Raw genomic sequence first — 24301 nt, forward strand, 5'->3', positions numbered from 1 at the left:
TTGGATTTAAAATTTCTATCATTATGAATGGTCTTAACATTTCTGACATTTTTTGTATTCATTTTGATGGCATTTATTTTTTCCTCTTATTTGGTGGGGAGAATGTTTTTATCTCTTTTTATCATGTTCAGAGCAGATGAGAGATTTTTTTTATTTGTGTTAAGAAATTATTTTTGCCATTTTGGCATATTGCACTTCAAAGTTGATTGAAGAATAATTTTAGAAAACGCTAATAGATCAATAATTAGGATGATGGTATCAAATAATTTCAATTAATTAAAACTTATGATTGATTTTTTAAACTTCTTTTGGCTCCATTTGGATTAGCTGTTTTTGGAGGTATTTTTTAAAAACTTTACTATAGCTGTGTATATGAAAAACTTTTGCTGTAGATGTTTTTTGGATTATTTTTAGAGGTATTTTTAAAAAATATTTTTTGAGTATTTTTATAATTTACAATTTTTTTGAGATTTTTTAAAAATATATACTGGCTCTGTTTCTATGTGTTAATATTTATTTATTTATATATAGATATATATAATATTTTTTATTTCAATTTTATTTTATAACATGTATATTTATATATAATATAAATATATTTTACAAATATAATATGTATATTAATATATATTTAATATACATTTATAAATATATATATTAATATGCATATTATAAAAAAAATTGAAATATATATATATTTATATATTTATATAAATATATATAAATAAATATATTTTAAACAAAATATTTAATATTTATATATAAATAAATATTTATTTCAATTGATATAATATATATAAAATATACATAATTGAAATATACATATTAATATTAATATAATTTATATATATATAATATAATATACATAATTGAAATATAAAAATTAAAATATACATATTAAAATATACTAATATACATATTATAAAACAAAATTGAAATATAAATAAATATAAATATATTTTTAAAAAATATTTAAAATTTATATATAAATATATATTTATTTCAATTGATATAATATATATAATATACATATTAATATATATAATTGAAATATACATATAAATATTACTATAATTTTTATACATATAATATAATATACATATTAATAGTACTATAATTTAGATATATATAATATAATATACATAATTGAAATATACATATTAATATATATTAATATACATATTATAAAACAAAATTGAAATAAATATATTTATAAATGTATATAAATATATATAAATAAATATTTTTATAAATATTTTAAAAGATTGACCATAAAAGTTTTTCTTTTGCAGTGTAATAAGCAAAAATATATTCTTTTTGGGTTAGAAGGCAATTAGCACAAATATGTTTGTGATAATACATGAGCCCTATAAGGACATTTTGGGGCTGTCGCACAAGCTTTTGGCAACATTACCAGCGGCTGAAGACGTCAAGGGGGAGTTTTGTTAAACGTTTGCTCATTCAGGGTTAGATTATTATTTGGCGAAATCTCAGGGTTTGATTGGTAATTTGATCAAACATCAAGAAAGATAAATGTGATTAATCCTTTGTTAATCCAGTCATAAATTTGGCTTAAAAAAGTAGTAGTATGTTTTGTATATAAAAATGGCAACTTTTACTAGATGTGGTAAGATTTGTTAACAAAATCATTAGTTTGCTCCATCTGAAAAGGGTAAATTCTGGAAAAAATAAGTGGTAATAATATTTTTTTCTAAAAATCTAGTAGGATTTGTTATTTAAATACTAAGTTACATAAATTAGCAAACTTACTTGTTTTATGCAAAAATTTACTATTAGTCACACCAAATTTACTACCACAATTTATGCTTATGAAAAAAAGTTACGTCATATATTGTAAAATTGTTCATAATGCAGTGCACAAGCACAGGTAAATTTTCTGGAACCGTTTGAATTAACTGGAATAATTCATCAGGGCTCTTTTTCCACACTCATCTTCAGGCGCTATTGATTCTTTTGGCCATCGATCACATGACCACACATCAATGTGTGTTAATAATAAAAGTATAAACTCTATTAAACATCAAACGAGAAAAGAACAATGGAGAAAGAACATTTTACAAACAGCGTTGGACTGAATTATGCAGTCACAAAGTTACAGCTAGCTGCATCATGTCGTACCGGAAACTTGAGAGAAGTGGCTCTGTTTCTAAGGGACTTGGCTCAATTGACTCTGTTTCTGAGCTGCTTGATTCTTCATCTGTTTCTGAGGGACTCGATCCTCCTCCTCCTATTTCTGAGCTGCTTGATTCTTCATCTGTTTCTGAGGGAGTTGATCCTCCTCCTGTTCTTCCTCCTCCTCCTATTACAATCTTTAGAACGTCATTTCCCACATCCACCTGTGCTTGTTGAATTTCTTTCACTGAACTTACAACAGACTCACCACACCCTTTCACCTCAATCATTTCAAGAGTAGCACATTCCCCTAAATAAGAAGGCACCTCTTCCAGCTTCCTACATTCGTGCACAATCAATTTCTCAAGACGGGGAAAATTATCAAAAGATGCAGTCCAGCTGCGAAATCGCAAGCTAGACAATTTCAAGGCTCGGAGGTTGGGGAATTCCCCATCTTTCATTTCCCATTCTTCCCCATCGAAGGAGCGATGGAGTAATTTAAGCACTTCAAGATTGGGCAATTTTCCAACTGTTGAAATTTCACTCCATGGCTGACGATTACGTGAGAGAGTCAACTTCTTCAAATTCAATGGGAATTTAAATCCATATCCAGCAAAAAATGATAGATTGAGCGATTCTAGTTGACTCAAAGGCTCAAACACGAGAATCCGGTCACCAATTCTGGTAGGTTCTTCTCCTGATTCGTAGGATCTCGTGCATTTTAGCTTGCGGATGCTTGGAAACTTTGTCAGTATCTTTTGCAAGCTTTGAGAGGAGGGATCAATGGCAAGGTTTAAAGTCTTTAAATGATCTAAACGCGGGGATACCTCAAGATTTTCAATGGTAAAAATAAAACCACAATCGTCACCTGCATATAGATGCCTCAATGTCTTAATGTTCCAGATGGTCTTCGGTAAATAGCACATTGAGTTTCCTTCTATCCAAAATGTTTGCAACCTTGAGAGGTTGGCTATTGCAGATGGGATGGATATTACTCCTTTAGTATCAACCAGCAAGAATCGCAAGTGAACAAGCAATACTAATTCCGTCGGAAAATCTGCAACAAACTTGACGCCTCCCAAAAGCAACACTCTAAGAAGTTTAGGTAACGAAAACTCCAAATCCAACGGAGAAAAAGAAGAACCTTGATCCAACATGATGGTGCGTAAATTAGGAAAAGACAGCATTAACTCCCGAGTCTTCAATTTCGTGGAATTTGCATCATGAACTCGGTAGGGGTTGCTTAGGCTAGTAAGACTAAAAGGATCTTTCCCACGACGAATAATATGTATAAAGTTCTCTTCTTTGATTTTTCCTACACAAAACTCGTGTACCAAACTATGAAGCCTGCAGCTTTTGGCACCACCCATACTTCTTTGTTTGATAACCATAACTAAACTTCTATCAACCAGAGCCTTCAAGTAGTTGTCGGCCACATCCTCCAAGTCCTTTCCTTCAGTTTTTTGTACAAATCCTTCAGAGATCCAAAGCCATGAAAGACCGCTGACACGAATGCTTTTGCCTTCTGAAAATGCACAAAAGTAAAGAAGGCATGATTTCAAATCATCGGGTAAATGACTATAACTCAGCTCAAGTGTCTTCCTGCAGTATTCATCGTCAAGAATAATACTGGAACTTAGACTATTTGCAACTTCTGCCCAGCAATCTTCAGCAGTATTAACTAGAATTCCAGCCACAAGGACAACTGTGAGAGGCAAGCCCCTACAAAATTTTGCTATTTGAGATCCAACTTCAATTAGTCTCGGAGGACATCCTTCTTTGCCAAATAGCTTTTTTTGCAGCAATTTCCAACTCTCTTTATCAGTAAGCTGGCGGAGATGGTGAGCCTTGCTATCGGGGCTGAATTGCAATTCAATTCTGCTGGTAAAGAGAATCCTGCTTCCATTACCATCATCAGGCAATGAACCTTTGACCAAATTCCACACCTCAATCTCCCACACATCATCCAAAATAACGAGATACCTATTTCCCTTCAAACGCTTGTAGAGCATTTCAGCCAAATCATCTTCGTCCATCTTAAGATATTGGCTGTGACTCCCAGCAGAAATACTACACAAAATCTGAAGTAACAAATCATGTATGCTATATACTTGATAAACTGTACACCAAGCAAGGATATGAAAGTGGCCTGAAATTAATGGATCATTGTAAACTCTGTTGGCCAATGTTGTCTTACCAAGTCCAGCCATACCCACAATTGGAACAAGATCCAACAGCTTTGAACCCCTCGTAAGTCTATCAATAATTGTCTTTACCTCATCATCAAGAACTTCATTCAACACTGGGGTGCTACGTTTTGACTCAATGTGGAAAGATTTCCGGTTAGTTCTCTGAGCTCCAGTGTCATGCCTCGTGCACTCATATGTTTCAATCTCAGTCCTCAAAAGCTGGATATCTCTGACAACACTTTCCAAATATTCGTGTTTATCACCAATCACAATAGAGTCAATGACAAACTCTGTCCTGTAAGCAACCTCTATAACACGACTCCAAAGAGCTTGGAGTTTTCCATTCCGGTTGCGCTGGTCTACCATCTTGCCAAGAAAAGATCTTAAGAATACAAGATGATCTAGGACTGTGTGGATTTGATCATTTGGGAATGCAATTGAATCATCAGCCCCATTACAACTTTCCAGTTCAATCAGATTTTCAAGGAGAAAATCCATAGAGCCCAACTCATTGGTTCTAGGAAAACCAAATGGCGATACTGATGTTACTGGATAAACCTGTGCAACTTCTGCCCTAACAAACTTGAGCAATTTGAGCAAATGAAAAAGAGCAAAATCAGTTTCCTTGGCCAAGCCTTCTTTGATCAATTGATTCACAGAAAGGGAGAAAATTACTATTGCTGCATCACAGACCACAACTCCAATAAGACTCTTCATTTCAAGGCGTAGCTCTTTGAACTTCTCCGGATGCCTGAGAAGGGTTGACAGGAACCTTAGCCCGTCAAGGAGTTTTTGCATGTGAAATATGATTGGAACCAGAATACTGGTACAAGATTCTAGTAGCTCTGTAATATTGTGAACAAGACAATCCACAAAGTCAACTACTATATGCTTATTCTTCTCCAGAGCTGAAATGTCTGATGATCTTGACAACTTTGAGGCAGTCAAGACATGGGTATAAGTTTCTCGAACTCGTGGATCAGTGGGAATAATCTTCTCACCTATTAGTTGAGAAATTTGAAGTTCCGTTTCATTGCGTACTTCACCTTCTCTGTCAAACCACCATATAGAAATCAGGCGGAGTGCATTGATAGCCACCACTTCAGAGTGAATTAAGAGATCCATCAATTGCTGACCCTCGACACCGTGAAGCATGGCAAATCGAATGAAACTTTTCAGGAACATTAGCTTCTCTCCAAGGGTTTCGAATACTTCCCTTTTGCGAAGCTTTGACAGATTCTTTGAAACCGAATCAATGAAATCAATAACTAGATCAGGAACCCTCAGCCAGTAATGGTCCAACAGAAAGTTGATGTTAGATTCCTTGATATCTGTCTCGAAAAACAGCTCGATTGCTTCCTGGAATATGGTGAGCTCACTTTTGATCTGAGTCAAACCAGGTAAACGAGAACGCATCAAGTATTCCCAGCAAGCAAAATCAAGGTCTTGCATTCCTGCGATAATCAGACTTTGAATTCTGAAAGAAGTAACATCCTTCTCCTCCACATCTTGTTCCAGACAGATTTCATGGTTCCTCCTCCTCTTCCTCTTACACTTTGTCAGATACAGATCAAAGCTTTGTAATAAGCTGACCTCGATCTCCAGACCCTCGATATAAAAGTGCAACTCATATTTGAAGGTCTTGTTCAACCAGTCCAGATAATCTAGAGCGAAATCAAAGCAATCAGTGCTACTACTGCAGGATATCTCCATTATTATTGTAACTTCTATCCACTCTGAGATCAGATTTGTGTCTTGAACTTAGTCAGCTATTGCCGGCGAGACTCTTTTCTTGTTACAAGTTGCAACTTGCCAGGCTAATTTCTAATCTTGCCCTGTTGTGCTCATGGAGACGTGAGGGGCCTAAACGAGCCAGCTGCCAAAGTTCATTCCCATACAGTGGACTATTTTAGACGGCGTAGAAAATGACATACATGACAATGAAAAGTCACCGTGACTAATAATAAAATACTAGCCCAACATTGAACGTTCGAGCTGAAAATATGAAAATTGAAGAAATAAAGCATCCCCTTAAAAATAAAATTAGTGTACTTAAACAATTATGGTGTTATACTGGGTGAATTTTTTGGTTGTTCGCTCTATTTCTCTTACTCTGATCTGTTAGTTTAATCATATTTATAACTATTTACTCACAAATTTTATAATACAAGAAGTCTTTGTTGTTGAAGTAGCAGTAAGACTTGAAATGGAACCAAATCCGTCCCAAATTGATCCCCCTGCAATGAAAGGTGTTTCAAACTAGTATCTACATTAATGTTTAAAAGTCCAACTCTAGCATCAAGAGTTCTTTTCCTAAAAAGTAAAAATTTCGTTTTAATTTTTCTCATCACTCTTACATGTTTATGCTCTAGTTTAATGGGTCAAAATCTCAGGATTTAAAGATTTTGGGTTTAAAATTTTAAATTTCCCCTCCCGCCTCTTGAAAATTCCACACAGCCCTACCAAAAATAAATTTAAAAATATAACAGCTTAAAGATATTTTCTTAGTTACCATCAAGTTTGACCTCCAAGACAATAAAGGAGCCTTTTGTTATTAAAAAGAAGGGTAAAAACAAAAAAACCCTTATGGTAAGCCTTTAACAGATTCCGTCACCTTTACAATTTAGTTCAAAGCATGAGGGGTCGTGTTGTATATTTTAAAATCATGAGGAACTTTTCTGTGTATTAGATTTATCACAGGGAATTTTTTTATTTTTTACCCTAAAAAGAATTGTTCAACTAAAACATACTTTAAAAAAATAAATAATCACACATTGTTCATAACTAGGTTCAATTAAGTCATTTTCCATATTCTTGGTCACGGTGCAACAGCAATCTAAGATTTGAGGGACCAGTCTAGCTTCTTGTCAGTCTAAGATTTGAGGGACCACACAATTTTCTATTGCAAGAAACAAAAAACAGTAGTGCTATTTCTTCACAAGATCACCAGTAATTCTTGTTAGTGGGATCAGTGCTAACATATTACAGTTCCCATAAATTCACAACTTGTAAAACTAGATATCATGGTCACGGTTCCAGAACCGCCGGTTCTTCAAAGAGGTAGAATCAGAACTACACCATATAAGATGGTTTTGGTTCTGGTTCTAAAACCGCCGGTTCTGGTTCTTCAAAGAGGTAGAACCAGAATCGCATAGTTCTGATTTCGGTTCTTTATGGTTCTGGTTCTGGTTCCGTATGGTATCCTACAATTTTATTTAATTCTTTATCCTTACCATACGAATATAACAATATATTTAAAATTTCAAATTGAATGTACAAAAATAAATACAAAATAAAGATCATATTTTAATTTTATTATTATTCTACAAAGTAAGAAGTAATAAATAGACAATACAAATTTTATGAAAAGTACATTATATTATCAAATTAAAAAATACATTACACTATCAAATGGTTGTCATGTGTTGACTTTCTTGAGTTGGACAATCATCAATGTTGAAGATTTCATTTGAAGAAATATTGCAAAAAATATTTTTTTTGCTTGCATGATTTTGAAGATGAGCTACTACCATCAAAACTTGCAAAACTTGCCATTTTTTGATAGCAAATAAGCAAAAAAAAAAATTGTAAGTAATAATTTAATACTTACAAATTATAATGATAGATATTAGACGAATAGAAATAATTAAATAATTAGTAAAATATATAGAAAGTCCATAAAATTTAAACTTTCTTAAAACCTATTAAACACAACTAATTTTTTTGAATTATCTCACTACTTATATTAATTATTTTTAACGGTTCTGAAACCGGCGGTTCTGGTTCTGGTTCTATTTTTAGAGAATCGGAACCGGAACCTTTATCCAAGGTTCTGGTTCCATGGTTCTGGTTCCGGTTCTGATCCGATTCCAAATGGTCCGGTTCCTGGTCCGGTTCCCAATTCCAAATGGAACCATGGCCATGCCTAGATATCATGGTATCTAACTCTTCAGTGCTTATGCAACAATCTTATGATTTATATTTTCTTCCTTTTAACCAAGAAATGGAATTGCTTAATTTATTGGTCAAGTCCCAACACCAAGTTGGATTTGAGATGAGAGAACAATATCAGATCAAAAGTAAAGCAACTATACCCTACATAAAGCAAAGTCATGTCGGCCAAATCCATAATAGATTCATAATTGAAAACTTCCAAAATCAACCACATTATGTTGTCTAACTAACATTTTGTAATGGATGAATTATCATCCTATTAATCGACAATACTGCGTACAATTAAAAGATTTACCGGAAGAATTGGTTATCATATCAATCAACAAATGCATATGTCATATCATTTCAATTTGAATTTAAATTTCAAATTTTGCACATATGACATGTTTCTAACCCTATTTATGTATACACTGATAATGTATAAAAGATTTAGTCTAATTTTTATATCAATTTTTATGAGAAAGGCTATTTATGGAAGCCAATATGTATTTTTTCTATTGGAGTCTAATAAGCAAAACATATTCTTTTTGGGTTGGAAGGTAATAAGCAAAAATGTGTTTGTAATAGTACTGGAGCTCCCTCCATAAGGACACTTTGGGGCTGTAACACAAGCTTTTTACAGTGTTACTAACGGTTGAAGACGTCGGGGGCGTTTTGCCTAACGTTTGCTCATTCGGGGGTTAGATTGCTATTTGACCAAATCTCAGGATTTGATTCGTAATTTGACCAAACCACAAGGAAGATAAATGTGATTAATCCTTTGTTAATCAAGTCATAAGTTTTGCTTGAAACTGTAGTAAGGATTGTATTAAAAAATGGTAAGTTTTACTAGTGAATTAACAAGATTCGTTAATGATGTTGTAAATTTTACTAAAAAAAAGTGACAAGATTTGTTAATAAAATCATTACTTTGCTTTAAAAAGTAGTAAGTTTTATTTAAAAAAAGACAAATTCTAAAACAAAATGATAATTTTTTTGCTAAAAGTATTTGTTATTTAAATAGTAAGTTACATAAATTATGAAACTTACTTGTTGTATGGAAAAACTCACTGTTTAATTTACTACCACAATTTATTTTTATGAAAGAAAGTTATGTCATATATTGTCAAATAGTTTGTAAAGCAGTGCACAAGCACAGGTAAATTTTCTGGAACCGTTTAAATTAACTGGACGAATTCAAGGCCCTTCTTCCACAACTCTCTTCAGGGCTATTGGTTCTTTTGGCCTTTGATCACTGTGTGTTAATAATTCAAAAAAAAAAAAAGAAAGAAAGAAAGAAAGAAACTTGACTTCCCAAATATAACATTGCAAGCAACATTTTATGAGTCTATGTTTTTCCTTTTCCTACAAACTAAAAGATGAAACACCAAAGAAAAAGTTTTAGAATATTTACCTTCTTTAGACTTCCAAAAGCACTGGTAATTACAGGAAGTTTGTGCATGAAAATAGTGTAAAGAAGAAAGACACACATTAAGATAACTCTTGCACAAGTTTTTGGATTTTGTTTTCCTTTCGGCTTGATATCCAAAGCTATTTCTAGACCTAATGCCAATGAAAATGGGCTGCGTGTAACAACAATACGCAAATTGTATCAGACAACCATTTGAGGCAAATTATACTATTCTTTTGCTACGCCCTTTCTCTATCGGGAAGTAACATAACCAAGTTTTTTTTTTCTTTTTCCTCGTCTCTTCTTAATATTTGTTGCAAAAACAAAAACTATTTTATGTTTTAACATGTTAATTAATTGAGTGTATGGTTCTTTGTCGAGGAAAAACAGAAGCAAGTCACAAGTTTCTGCACTACTCTGACTGAAATACAAAGAAAGGAGAGACAAGTGTATCTTGCATGTATGCATGGGCATGCTCAGCTAGCTTTAAGCATCATATCAATCTGTAGCAGCATTGACGAAGATTTTGCGAGTTGAGATTATAAAATGATAAAATCCATTAAACATCATCGAACCAGAAAAGAACATGGAGAAAAGTTTAGACATAGACTCTGATAGTGCTTGCCACTGCAGTTACGAAGTTCTGGCCAGCTGCATCAAGTCAAACCGAAAAAAAAAAATTGGGAAGCTCCAGAAATTGCTTTGAAAAAACCTTGAAATCAGACTCCTTGTGAGGGAATTGACTCTGTTTCTGAGGGAATTGGCTCTTCTTAGCCAATCCATGCATCACCACATTGTTCAATAACTATCTTTAGATCTTCATTTCCCATGTCCATCTGTTCTTGTTGAATTTTCTCCACTGAACTGACAACAGACTCACCACACCGTCCCACCTCGATCGCTTCAAGAGTCGGACATTCCCCTAAACAAGAAGGCACCTCTTCCAGCTCTCGACAATTATACAATACCAATTGCTCAAGACGGGGAAAATTATCAGAAGCAGCAGTCCATCTGCGAAAGTCTAAGCGTGCCAATTTCAAGACCCGAAGGCTAGGGAACTCCCCTTCTTCCTTTACCCATTCTTCCCCAGCAAAGGCTTCATGCTTTAATTTGAGCACTTGAAGATTGGGCAACTTTCCAATCGTTGAAATTTCACTCCATGGCTGCTTATTATCTGAGACAGTCAATTTCTTCAAATTCCTTGGGAATTTAAATCCATATCCTGTAAAATAAGACAGATTAAGTGATTCTAGCTGACTCAAACAGTCAAACTCTAGAATCCCTCCACCATTTCCGATTCTGACACCCGTTATTGAACATTTTAGCCTGCGGATGCTTGGTAACTTTGTCAGTATCTTTTGCAAGCTTTGAGAGGAGGGATCAATGGCAAGGTTTAAAGTGTCTAGATGATCTAAACATGGGGATACTTCAAGATTTTCAACAGGAAAAGCAAAACCGCCATTGGTAGTATAGTAGAGATGCCTCAGTGTCTTAATGTTCCAGATAGTCTTCGGTAACAAAAAATATCTTGAGTATCCTCTTACCAGAAAAGTTTGTAACCTTGAAAGGTTGGATATTTCAGGTGGGATGCTATTTATTCCTGTAATATAAAGAGCTAAGTATCTCAAGTGAACAAGCAATACTACTACCATCGGAAAATGTGCATCAAACTTCAAGTTCCTTAAATCCAGCACTCTGAGAAGTTGAGGTAACCAAAGGCTGAAAGCATCCTCTTTAAACAATAACAAACTGCGTAAATTGGGAAAAAGTAGCATTAAATCCCAAGTCATCAAATTTCTGGCATTTTGATCACAAACTCGGTGGCGGTTGCTTGGGATAGTAAGAATAATGGGATCATTCTGACTATGAATAATATGTAGAAAATTTTCTTCTTTGGCTTTTTCTACACAAAACTCATGTACCAAATCATGAAGTCGGCAGGCTTTGGCACCACCCCTAGTTCTGTGTTCAGAAACCATAACTAGACTTCTATCAACCAGATCCTTCAAGTACTCATCTGCCACATCCTCTAGGCTCTTTTCTTCAGTCTTCTGCACAAATCCTTCAGAGATCCAAAGCCATAACAACCTTCGAATTGGAACATTTTTGTCTGCTCGAAATGCACTAAAGTAAAGAAGGCATGGCTTCAAATCACCTGGTAAATGACTATAACTCAACTCAAGTGTCTTCATGCAATATTCGTCGTCAAGGACAATACTGGAACTTAGACTTTTTGCAACTTCTTGCCAGCAATTTTGACCAGTAGTAGCAAGAATTCCAGCAACAAGGACAACTGTGAGAGGTAAGCCCCTACAGGATTTTGCTAATTGAAATCCAACTCCACTTAGTTTTGCAGGACAACCTTCTTTGCCAAATAGCTTGTTTTGCAGCAATTTCCAACTCTCTTCATCGGTAAGGGGGCGGAGATGGTGAACTTTGCTATCAAGTTTGAGTTGCAAAAACAAATTCTGCAATCTGCTCGTTATAAGAATCCTACTTCCATTGGCATCATCTGGCAATGATTTTTCCAACAAATTCCATGCCTCAACGCCCCACAAATCATCCAACACTAGGAGATACCTATTTCTGAGCAAAGCTTGTTTTAGCTTTAGAGCCAGATCACCTTCATTCTCCTCTGGATATTGTTCGGGACTCCTAGAATCAATACTATGCAATATCTGAACTAACAAGTTGTGTGTGCTATATATTTGAGAAACAGTGCACCAAGCACGAATATGAAAGTGCAACTTTACTGAAGGAGAACTATAAACCATATTGGCTAATGTGGTCTTACCGAGCCCAGGCATACCAACGATGGGAACAACACCCAACTTCCTTGATCCTCCAGTGAGTCTATCAGTGATAGTTTTCACCTCGTCATCGAGACACACAAACTCTTCATTTTTCGTGGCCGCAATAACTTGTGATGACACACAAGTGAAAGTCTCGGTAACTCTCTTGGTTTCGCCATCATAGCTTATGCTACCATAGATCTCTTGGGCTTCAGTCTTCATAAGATTGATATCTGTAGCAACATCATCCAAACAACATTCACGTTCATCACCAACAAGTGTCCAGTCGATCACTAACTCTGCTTTATATGCAGCCTCCATAACACGACTCCAGAAAGCTTGGATTTTTTTGCTCTGATTGCACTGCTCCTTGATTTTTTCCAGGAAAGATCTTAAAAATTCAAAATCTTTTTGGATTTTCTGGATTTTATCCACTGGAAAAGCAATTGAACCATTGATTTCATCACAACTTGCTAGTTTCTTTAGATTTTTTAAAAAAAAATCCATAGAGCCCAACTCATTGATCCTAGGAAAACCAAATCCCGAAACTGATGTTAGTGGATAGACCTGTGTAACTTCTGCCCTAATAAGCTTGAGCACTTTGAGCAAATGAAGAAGAGCAAGATCTGTTTCGTTGGCCAAGCCTTCTTTGATTAACTGATTCACAGAAAGGGAGAAAATTACGATTGCTGCATCACGGACCACAACTGCAATAAGAGTCTTCATTTCATGGCGTAGCTCTTTGAACTTCTGCTGATGCCTGAGAAGGATTGTCAGGAATCTTAACCCCTCAAGGAGTTTTAGCATTCGTTTCATAATCGGAACCAGAATACTGGTACAAGATTGTACTAGCTCCGTGATAATGTGAACGAGACAATCCATGAAGTCAGCCACTAGATGCTTATTCTTCTCTAGAGTTGAAGTGTTTGAGGAACTTGATAACTTTGAAGCAGTCAGGACATGGAAATAAGTTTGTCGGACTTGGGGACTACTTGGATAAATCTTCTCACGTATCAGTCGAGAGATTTGAAGTTCCATTTCCTCGCATAGCTTTTCATCATCTCCGTGAAACCAGCATTTATAAATCAGGCGTAATGCATTGAAAGCTACCACTTCAGCGTGAATCAAGAGATCTATCAATTGCTGACCCTCGACACCGTGAAGCATGGAAAAGCCAATGAAACACTTCAAGAACATTAGCTTCTCTTTAAGGGCTTTCACCAGAACAATCAACGCTTTACGAAATTTGTGCCTTCCGGAGAGAAGATCCTCCAGATTCTCTGAAACCGAATCAATGAAATCAATGACTGGTCCTGGATCTCTCAGCCAGTAATAGTCCAACAAAAAGTCAATCCACGATTCCTTGATATCTGTCTCGAAAAACAACTTGATTGCTTTCCTAAATATGGTGAGCTCACTTGCGACCCATATCAAACGTTCTGGACCAAGATACCTCTTGTCTTCGATGCGAGCAGATTCAAGATCTACCATTTTCCTGATAATCAGTTGTTGAATTCTGAAAGAAGTAACATCCTTCTCCTCCTCATTTTGTTCCAAACAGGTTTCACGGTTCCTCCTCCTCCTCCTACACTTTGTGAGATACAGATCAAAGGTTTGTAGCAGTCTCACCTCGCCCTTCAGGTCCGAGATATTATTATGCGGCGAATAATAATGTCTGGGGGCCTCATACAACCAGCCTAGATAATCCAGAGCGGAATGAAAGCAACTAGTGCTACTACTGGAAGGTATCTCCATTATAGTATCTTCTACTGATTCTGAGATCAGATTGGTATCTTGAATAATAAACTTAGTTCAAGGTTTACAACTTTCTGATTATCTGAGAATAGTGAAAAATATTGTCGGCGAGAGTCTCTTCCTTCTGTTCTTGGTGCAACATGCGAGACACTTCCAGTTGTCTTCTTGTGTTGGTGGAGACTTTAGGTCACTTCCCCAGGGCCTATACGAGTCAGCTTTTGTCTACTTTCGGCCAAAGTGCCTTTCATGTCCAAGTAATGCACGTTTTTAGACCACATAGAAACGATACCAATTCGAGGTAAATAAATCTAGATAGATGCTAAAGCAGTAAATGGTCATAATACGTAGTGTTCATTTTTTATGTCTAAAAGAAAATTGTAGAACAGGTTATAATACTAAAGCAGTAATCAGTTATAATTTTAGCAAAATGGAAACACTTTAGTGAAAGCTGCTCACGTTAATTCCATCATTATCCTTGTTAATGCCAACTCTATAAGAAGCTTGAAGGCACCTAAAACTCCAGACACGTTAAGGTAACAATTCTTAGAAATCTAGGAATTGACTGTTCTTTGGACTCCGGTGTAGGGCTCGGGGAAAAAAAAACCATAGCAATTAGATCGCATAAAGCCATCAGCAAGACTAAATTGCTAAAATCATCTATGGGACAGGAGCTTGCCTGGTAAACTGACAGCCATAACAATGAAAATTCACCGTGGTTAACAATGAAATATTATCCCAATCAGGGACGGATCCAGGATTTTAGTTTACGGTAGCAAACCATCAAAGATATAATAGCAAAAAATATATCATATTAAATAAAGCATCCTAAGTGTAAAATAAAAGTCCAATAGACGATAACTAAGAATACTTTTCTTTTTTTTTCTAATTAAGGCTAAAGTATAAAGGAAAATGTGAAAATTAGGCTCTGTATCATTCTATTTACTATCAATGCTAGGCAGTCAAAACTATATTCGAAACTTCTTTAATTTGTAGAATAGTTAAATATTCTTTTGTTTGCCTTTGATTTCCTATGCACATAACATAGTATTAGCTTACTTACTAATTTCAAGTTATAGTAACCGAGGAAACTAAGAATTGGCTTGTTATGAGACACTAGCTTAAAAGAAAAAATTAATGTTTCTTTAATTGCTATTTAAAAGTAACAATATACTTTTATGAGGAAACGACTGGTTAATTTGGTATAGGACACTTCTAAAAAGAAATTGAGGAAAATAAATAAATTAAATACTAATAATCATATTTAGGGGGACAATTGATTCAATTTTATTTAATACCAACTACTCCCTTCGTTCCAAAATTTATTTTTGTCGTACTTTCTATTTTGGGATGTCCCAAAATGTTTGTCTTGTTTAAAAAGTTAAAGCTCCTTTTGGTATTTCTTTTTCAATATTGTCCCTGCTTTTTAATCAAAAGCCTGTTACATTCAAATTCAAAATTTGAATTTTGAGGGATAAGATTGGAAAAAATGTTCAAACATCACAATCAAAACGCTATTATTGATAAATGTTGGATGCCTAAAACTCGACCAAAATTTTGGGATGAAAGGAGTAATCATGCTATTGAGGCTTTTAGAATTTTGAAAACTTTTAAGGCGCCCCTTCTATAATTGATTCCAACATAGAATTTTCCAGCTGAACACATGAAAATTGAAGAAATTAAGCATCGCTTATAAAAATTTATTTGCCCACCATCTTAAATAGTAATCCACACTTCAAGCTTCTAAAGTTTCCAGATATATTACCCACTTTTTACCTTTCTTTCCATAGTTTACTTAAGTAAAATAATTTGAAGATGACAAGAAACAAAAGGCCCCCAGTGGTAAACCATCCGAGCCACCTCTCCCAAAATGGAAAATATGATGTGGACTGTCAATCCGCAAAGCTGGCAGCAAGAACATTTTTTTAAGTTTTTTGACGGCTCGTGAAAACCAGCTCCGCGCATCACTAAATACAAAAAATAGGTCCCTGGATTGCCAACTAAGTGATAGGCCTGGGCCGCTGAGAACCCGCCTGGACTTGTCAAAGATCGAACCAACTTTGTCCACACTGCCACCAAGAGGAGGACTTGAATAGTAAAATTTGGTAAAAAAAAAAAAAGAATGGTAAAATTTGGGAAAATAAAACTTAAATCGTCAGAAATGCCCTTCTATAGTCATGCTTGTTAATTTACTGCAAATTTCGTATTGAAATAAAAGGTTGCGAAACAAAGACAAGCAACAATAAAAATACTTTCAAATTATTGCTGCCAAATTTCAATTTATTCAATAAAACTAATATTTTTTTTTGGCTTTATCAAGCTACAAAACTATTTTTATTTTAAGGTGTGCAAGCAAATATTTACAGTGAAAAAGAAAATGAATAAATCTCAGCTATTAGAAAAGTACATATATTGCGGTTAGAGCTGCATATATCATCTTTGTTTTTGACATATGCTGCCAATAGAATTTATGCCTAAATTGGCACCAAATTTATATGGCTGTCTTGTTACCAATGATGCTTAGATTTTTTTTTTTTTTTTTTTAAGATTGTAGGTCAAATTTAACTTTTTCGAAAGAATTTCATACTCATCATTGCTTAATTTAGAACTAATTATGTGATGGCCCCTATTTGTTAATAATGATGCTAGATTTTTTTTTCCTATTTTTGGATTATAGAAAAAAAGGGCCAACACTTTTTCTGTCAAAATATTTTGACAATAACCATAAGCAATGATGGTAGAATAGTCAATTGACCATTGGTATGCCCTTTATTGGGTTCCATCTAGCTAATTGGGTCTTACCAAACAAAAAAAAACCTAGCTAATTGAGGAGAAAAGTGATAATTTTAAAAATTTAGAGAAGCTCAGTGATATTGTTATAAACTTGATGGGAGGTTCATAAAATTATCCCTATCTAGAAGTACTCCCTTAACATTTTTGTGATTGCCTAAAAATCCGTATCTAATATTTCTTGGACAGTCTAAAATAGGAGGAGTTCAAGATGAGCCCAATCCGTTATGTATACGCAGCCATGGGACCTCCCTACCGAAGTCTAACTCATTGAACCAATCAGGCCAAGTTAACTGATTCCCATTTTTCTTTCTTTGTTAGTATTCCTATGAAAGTAAAGAAAATATAAAAACAATATATTTTTGTTGAGAATATATGAAATATGGATTGGAGTTTGTTGTTATTTAAACCAACTCCACTTGAGTACCAATTTTCTTTGGCGATCTTGTCACTATGATGCTCAAATTATTTCTTTTCTTTTTTTTTTAAGATTGTAAGTCAGATTTAACTTTTTTTTTTTTTTGGAAGTATTGTCATAATAATTGGTGCCTAAGTTAGAAATGAACATGTGATTGCCCATGTTCATTAACAATTCACGAGTGATAAAATTTACAAATTTTAGTTGGTTGCGTATTAACATTAGGCCTCCCTAAGGAGTTATATGGCTTGAAAAGAAGAAAGAAAAGAATGAACACTAGAGGAACCAGAAAATTGAGATGAAAAATGGCAATAGTGAAAAATAGGAATAATGAGAATGATAAGACTGAAAAAGAAATGGACATGATTTATTTTCCACAGGTTACTTGGAGTCTACGTGGCAGTAGCTATTAAAAAGGGAATAAAATTTACAAATGAATCATTTTGGGTTATTATTTTTTGATAAGAAGCTTATTTTGGCAAAAAACTCAGAATTTTGATTATTGCAAATTAAATTCCAAAGACAGACACTAAGCTGACCTCACTCACTAATAAGAGCATATAAACACAATGAAATGGGATTAATGCAATAGCAACAAAATGGCACTTTGCAAAGATTGCCAAAATAGGGAGAGGGAAAATCAACAATAATCGTTTGCACTTGGGTAAAGTACACCATCTGAAATGGAGCATCATAGAATAGATTATCCAAATGAATGGATTATGAATTTGGACCATCTTTTTTTAGTGTGCTTATCGAAACCTTTTTTGGGATACAATTTTGTTAGGATACTTTGATGAGTAAGAACACAGGAGTTGTATTCTAGTTATCTAGCTTGAGTCTTGCCCGTCTGATCGGGACTGTATGTTTAGAAGAATAGATTATGTTAAGTTGTACACAAAATGATAAGGCATGTTCTTAAATGGTTTTGAACGCTTGATTTCAGTTTCTGATCAAATGATTTTGAACACTTGATCTTTGTGTCCCTATCGAAACCCTTTTTGATTAGTTGTGTGACATTAGCCGTGGAATCATGAAAAGTAACAGCAAAATGTAGGAAAAGTATAAAAGAAACCACAAAAAATAACAGCAAAATGTTTAGATAGCTAAATTGAAGAACAAGGGAGGTTAGAAATAAAGAAGTTAAGATGTGCTGAAATATAGTTGGGACTGTTGGAGATGATAATGATAGATAATGAATAGTCCATATTCCACACGGTTTATGGACTAGACCACAGCAGTGAAGGCGGGTCACCTTCAATCAACACTATCACAGCTACAGATGGACTGAGTTGCTCAGATCAAGACCTGTTCAATTTACACTACCAAACAGAAAACTCAAAAAATGATTATAGAATATTTAGATAAATTTGCCCATGCATGCACCTTGTGGACATGATCAGAAATGCCTTCAATTCAATTGCAATTTATCTGGGATATAATTCAGTAATTGAGACTTCATTTACAGACGGCCCTGGTAGCAATTTGGTGTTGGTAGATGTGCCTGATTCTGGTTGATCTATAGGCAAGTTTTGTGTTCTGCTACGACCAAAATATGCAGGAGGGTTTGGGACAGGCAGCGTTACAGAGTTGCTATTCAGCATGAGAACAACTGAAGCCATGGTCGGCCTTTGCTCAATTTCGTCTTGAACGCATAGCAATGCCACATGGATGCTCTTAATAACTTCATTTCTTTCATATGAATCTCCCATTTTTGGATCCATCAATGCTAATGGCGTTCCATCCCTCCATTGTCTCCATGCCTGCAACATGATGCATTGCAAGTAATGATATTGGAACTAAGTTTTCTGCTAAAATGTATCCGAGAGCTCTCTCTCTCTCTCTCTCAGGATGAGAATGCCAAGAAAATGAGATTTTTATTCTGCACTTACATAGCTTAGAAGGTCATCTCCTCCATGAGTTTGGTAGAACTGATTGTTCTTCTTGCCACTTACAATTTCTAGAACTAAAACTCCAAAACTGAACACATCTGACTTTACAGAGAACAAGCCGTGCAATGCATATTCAGGAGCCATGTAACCACTGCAAATTAGGATCATTCAACAGTTAAGAATCTTAAAGATTGATGGTGAGAAAATGCATGGAACATAATTAAACACTAGAGGCTCAAAGGTAATGAGATGATTGCATAATTACAATTACGTAAACATGGAGTATGACAAGACAAGGGTGCAAGAACTTACAATGTCCCTGCAATTTTACTTGTATTTCCTTCAGATTGATCGATTTCAAAAAGCCTTGCCATGCCAAAATCAGCAATTTTTGGGTTCATATTTCCATCTAATAATACGTTACTGGCTTTAAGATCGCGATGTATAATCCTAAGTCGAGAATCTTCATGAAGATAAAGGAGTCCTCTTGCTATTCCTCCTATAATCTTGTATCGTCTTAACCAGTCCAACAATTGTTGCTTTTTTGAGTCTATGCAATCATCAAACATGATAAGTCTTGTTAGTTTCTTTAACTGTAAAAAAACTTTAATTTTCACAAAAGACTTGGCAATCAATTCCTAAGTAAATCAAGAGTATTTGACTTGAAACTAACCAAAGACAAAGTAGTCAAGGCTTTTATTGGTAATAAATTCATAGATGAGTATCCTTTCTTCTCCTTCCAAGCAGAAACCCAACAGTCGAACCAGATTTCTGTGTTGAAGCCTAGCAACCAGGGCAATTTCGTTTTTAAATTCTTCTGTACCTTGAGCTGAGCTTCTTGATAGCCTTTTCACAGCTATCTCTTGTCCATTAGAAAGTGTACCCTGATTGCAAATTAACAAAATAAAAACAAACTTTGATTCAACAAAGATCGCATTCATAAATTTTCAGCACACAGGGAAATGGCTTAAACTTATTGTACCTTGTATACAGGACCAAATCCACCTTCACCAACCCTGTTTCCAATGGCAAAGTTGTTCGTGGCAGCTTGAATTTCACTGAGATTATATTGTAACGATTCTATGGTTAAGATTTCAGTTGCCCCTGCAACAAAAATAGTACAAACTTAGTGAATTTAAACGAATCGACCCTCCAAGAATGATAAATGTGTCCTTGTAATTTACCAGTTGTTTCGCTAATGGCATCATGTGTCTTCTTGGATCTCCTTACAATGCAGAAGCCCATAATGAATAGAACAATAATAGAGATTGGCACAACGATTGCAACAACTGTTCGTGTTGAGATTCCGGCTCCCCCTGAATAAATAGATAAAAAGTTCTTTAGCGCAAAACTCTACGTCTAGACTAATGTAGGTAAGGATCTAAAAACTGAAATATTGAGATTCATTTATTCCTTTAAATTCTTCAACAAATAAAACAATTTGAATTCCAATACTGGATTTTGTCAAAATAACCGATCAATGGAGCTTTTTGTGGTTTCATAGTTATACCTTTTTTTTTTTGGGCATTCTACTCTTAGTTGGCACCAAAAAATTGTACTATTCAATTTCTTTCATTTTTTTTAATAAATAAACAAGTCTGCCAAAAAAAAAAAAGGATTCAGGATTTCCACTTCCACTGCCTCATTGAGCAAGCAATTGGCTGCAAAATAATTAGGGATAATATTAGAAACCTCCCTTGAGGTTTCTTTTAATATCACCTGGCACCCCTAAGGTTTTAAAAATATCACTTACCTCTCTTACTTTTGTTATTTGTGTAACAAAATTTTTAAAAAACCTAAACTACCCTTTCACTTTCTAAATAAAAATATTTCTAAACTACTTTGTTCACTTCAAGAAAACCATCACCTCAAAAATAATCTTTAGTAGTCCTACCACATCATAATGTTATATCCCATAAAAATATAAATTTAAAAAATAAAAAAGATATTTGAAAATAAATACACTTGCATCAATTTAACTCTATATGCTCAAAACAATTTCTTACGAATTTATATATTTTTTTCAACATCTTCTCAACTCTTGCTCAAACCATTAAATTGTACCAATTCTTATAAAAATCAATTCAAACTAAGCAAATAAGCATATCCCAGTTCATCACAATCACAAAAAGTAAAAGATAAATAAAATTCAATTTATTATAATTTACAAATAAAATATTGCATAGTCAACCACAAAATGAGTAACAGATAATAATGGTGCAAAGGTAAAAGGAAAAGAGTGACTATTTTTGTTTCTTTGTTTTTAATTTTTCAGCTCCATTTATTTGATGTGTTGTGAATTATCTGTCAAATAAGGGTTAATATAATCTCTTTACAATTATTAGGGGAGGTAAGTGATATTTCTAACACCTTAGGCATGCCAAGTAATATTAAGAGAAACCTCAAGGGAGGTTTCTGATATTATCCCAAAAAAAATAATGAGATCTATACAAGCCCTAGAACATGATGAGTATAGTTGTTGACTACCAGGTGGGGCTCAATTCAATAGCTACAAGTGCGAAAGACTTGAATTACTAACTAGTCCTGAAATTACGATTGCAATTAAGAGTTCAGATAAAATTCATGTCAATTTAGTAAGAACTGCAACTTACCTTCACTACTTGTAGAATTGGAAGGAGAATGTGGAGAAGGTGGAGGAGGAGGACCAGGATTCCGTGCAGGCTCGGGTGCCGGGCTTACAGAATTGTAAAAACTGTAGACTTCATACCTAATAAAACAGCTAGGAAATATAACATTACAGCCCGGACTACTAGCACAGTATGTGGGTATGTAAGCAATGGCATCTCTAAGGCAATTCTCGCAGTCAAGACTGGTAAGATCTGGAGTACACTGTCCAAGGGCATGTATATCTTTCTGAAATGGGGCATAACTAGTTTCTTTGACAGCAAATTTCTTTCCTGAAGGATCATTTGCATTTGCAGCACGACTTGCTATGTCAATCATCGTATCATTCAGGACCCGGTTGAACTGGTCTGGATCAGTGGCATTCGGTACAACCCGAGTAATGAAGGGGACACCCTCAGTGACGATGGAGAATATGGACTCGTTCGAATAACGCAACAAGCACTGGCCATAAGCAGTAAATGCAGTCGTCTGATTCCAGCACGCCTTCAGAATTTCCCCGCTGGCATTTGCTACACATTGTCCACAAGCGACGGCATCCACATCACCTCGGCAGAGAAACATGCCATAGACCATGCTATCAGGGTCTTGCCCAGCAGTGAAATTGTAGAAACCATTGCTGGTTGTCGAAGAAGCATTCGAGGATAGAGTGGAAAGGAGGAGCTTCCGGTTCTCTGTATACGCACTGCCAGTGGTGCTGTTAGGATTATATGCAGTATTTCCACAGTGGAATCCAAAAGGACCATCGGCATAACTCGGTCTCGTATTGTAGCTAACCAAAATAATCAACAGGAAATACGAGAATAATATACTTTTGGAGATCATTTTGATGAGAATCAGGCAGATGATCAAAAGTATGCACAATTGTGAGTTTTTTTATATTCAGGCCAAAGTACATGAAATCCCTTAGGCCAGGGAAGAAGTCGGATGGGAAGACTTTGATTTTTTTTTTGGGAAGACTGAAGACTTTGAATTGGTCACCCTGCTTCGACAGTGTTACGTACTTTTCATTTGCGAGAAGAGCAATTTGATTACGAAAAGTCTTTGCCATTTATTGAAGGGAAGTCTTTGCCAGTTGTTGATTAGTTAATGATTCATCATGTGCTTATATGGAAGTGAAATTATTGGAGAAAGGTTTTTCTGGTTTTGATGTGGATTTTTTTTTTAATTGTTGATTACTTTGACTAAGCAGCGTGATTATATGGAGTTGAGATTGGAGAAAGGGATTATGAAAACTTTACCGAGGGAGAGAGAAAGTAGGATTACAAAATATGGTCTTTTTTTTTTGGGTTGATACCAAATTAAATTTGTCTTTCCAAAAAAAAAAAATGTAATTTTCTAGATTTTGCAACCAATGGTTAAACACATAATAATTGTCTATTTCAAATATACTCTGACACTCAAACAATGATATGTAATTTATTCCTTCCCAAATGCTCTGTGCTTAAGATTTTTTTTTTCCAAGCACTTGAATAACAACCATTAGAGTATAAAATGAGGGGAAATTCTAACATGTCATTCTTAGTTTTAAGTAGAGGTGGCAAATCAACCCATTTAATTAAATTTACCCATACCCGCCCATGAATAGATGGGTATGGGTATCTTAAATTTTTGTATATGGGTATAAATGGGTTACCCAATAATACCCATTTTTATTGGGTATAAATGGGTTACCCAATATTACCATTTAATAAAAATGAGTATTATTGGGTAACCCATCAAACCCAATTAACCCATTTAGAATTCTCTTCCCCCCAAGTCTCTTCTTTTCCCCCACCCATTTTTTTTCAAATTTTTCATTTTGTCATGATGTTAACTACTTTTGTTTCATTATTATTATTATTATTATTATTTGTTGGTTTTATCTTATTATTTTGTTTTCCCTTAGTTTGTTAACTTACTCATTTTTCAGCATTACTAATTTATGATAAATTTTAGCTTATTTTCTTATCTTTCTAAAATGAAATTTTAAATTTATATATGAAAAAAATGTTAGGGGTTCAAAATTTTTGGATTAAGTTTTTATATTAATTTTTATAGTACTTAGTTTAAATTTTTATATTCTTATTATTTAATTATTAAATAATAGGTAATTTTGTGACATAGAGTATAAATGAAAAAATAATTGGTAATTAAGTTTATTGAACATTATAAATAAATATTTAAAACTAATGATGGGTACAAAGAGTGGTATAAATTGATAACTTAGTTTGCAAAATGAATTTAAATGAGTTTACACAAAGTTAAAATAAATGGGTTATAAATGGGTAACCCAATTCATTTTTTGATTTACCCATTTATATCCATCTAATTAAATGGGTATAAATGAGTTGACTCACTTATACCCA

At 34.4% G+C, this 24301-nt stretch overlaps 3 protein-coding genes across 3 annotated transcripts; all 3 read right to left on the bottom strand.

The window, feature by feature from the left end:
- Positions 1-2105: 2105 nt before the first annotated feature.
- Positions 2106-6035, bottom strand: LOC140010563 (putative late blight resistance protein homolog R1A-3). Its single transcript, XM_072057855.1, has one exon. It carries the CDS (start codon positions 6033-6035, stop codon positions 2106-2108), a length of 3930 nt encoding a protein of 1309 aa, XP_071913956.1.
- Positions 6036-10436: 4401 nt separating this feature from the next.
- On the bottom strand, positions 10437-14213 carry LOC113699625 (putative late blight resistance protein homolog R1A-3). The gene has a single exon (XM_027219996.2). It carries the CDS (start codon positions 14211-14213, stop codon positions 10437-10439), a length of 3777 nt encoding a protein of 1258 aa, XP_027075797.1.
- Positions 14214-18546: 4333 nt separating this feature from the next.
- Positions 18547-22925, bottom strand: LOC113698422 (cysteine-rich receptor-like protein kinase 10). Its single transcript, XM_027218239.2, has 7 exons — positions 21923-22925; positions 20495-20626; positions 20293-20414; positions 19984-20194; positions 19623-19860; positions 19311-19461; positions 18547-19181 (listed from the first exon to the last, which is right to left on the bottom strand). The coding sequence occupies exons 1-7, from the start codon at positions 22776-22778 to the stop codon at positions 18846-18848; spliced, it is 2046 nt and encodes a 681-aa protein (XP_027074040.2). The 5' UTR covers positions 22779-22925; the 3' UTR covers positions 18547-18845.
- Between the last annotated feature and the right edge of the window lie 1376 nt (positions 22926-24301).

The sequence above is a fragment of the Coffea arabica genome, chromosome 7c (genome assembly GCF_036785885.1).
Source record: "Coffea arabica cultivar ET-39 chromosome 7c, Coffea Arabica ET-39 HiFi, whole genome shotgun sequence".
Classification (NCBI taxonomy): Eukaryota; Viridiplantae; Streptophyta; class Magnoliopsida; order Gentianales; family Rubiaceae; genus Coffea; species Coffea arabica.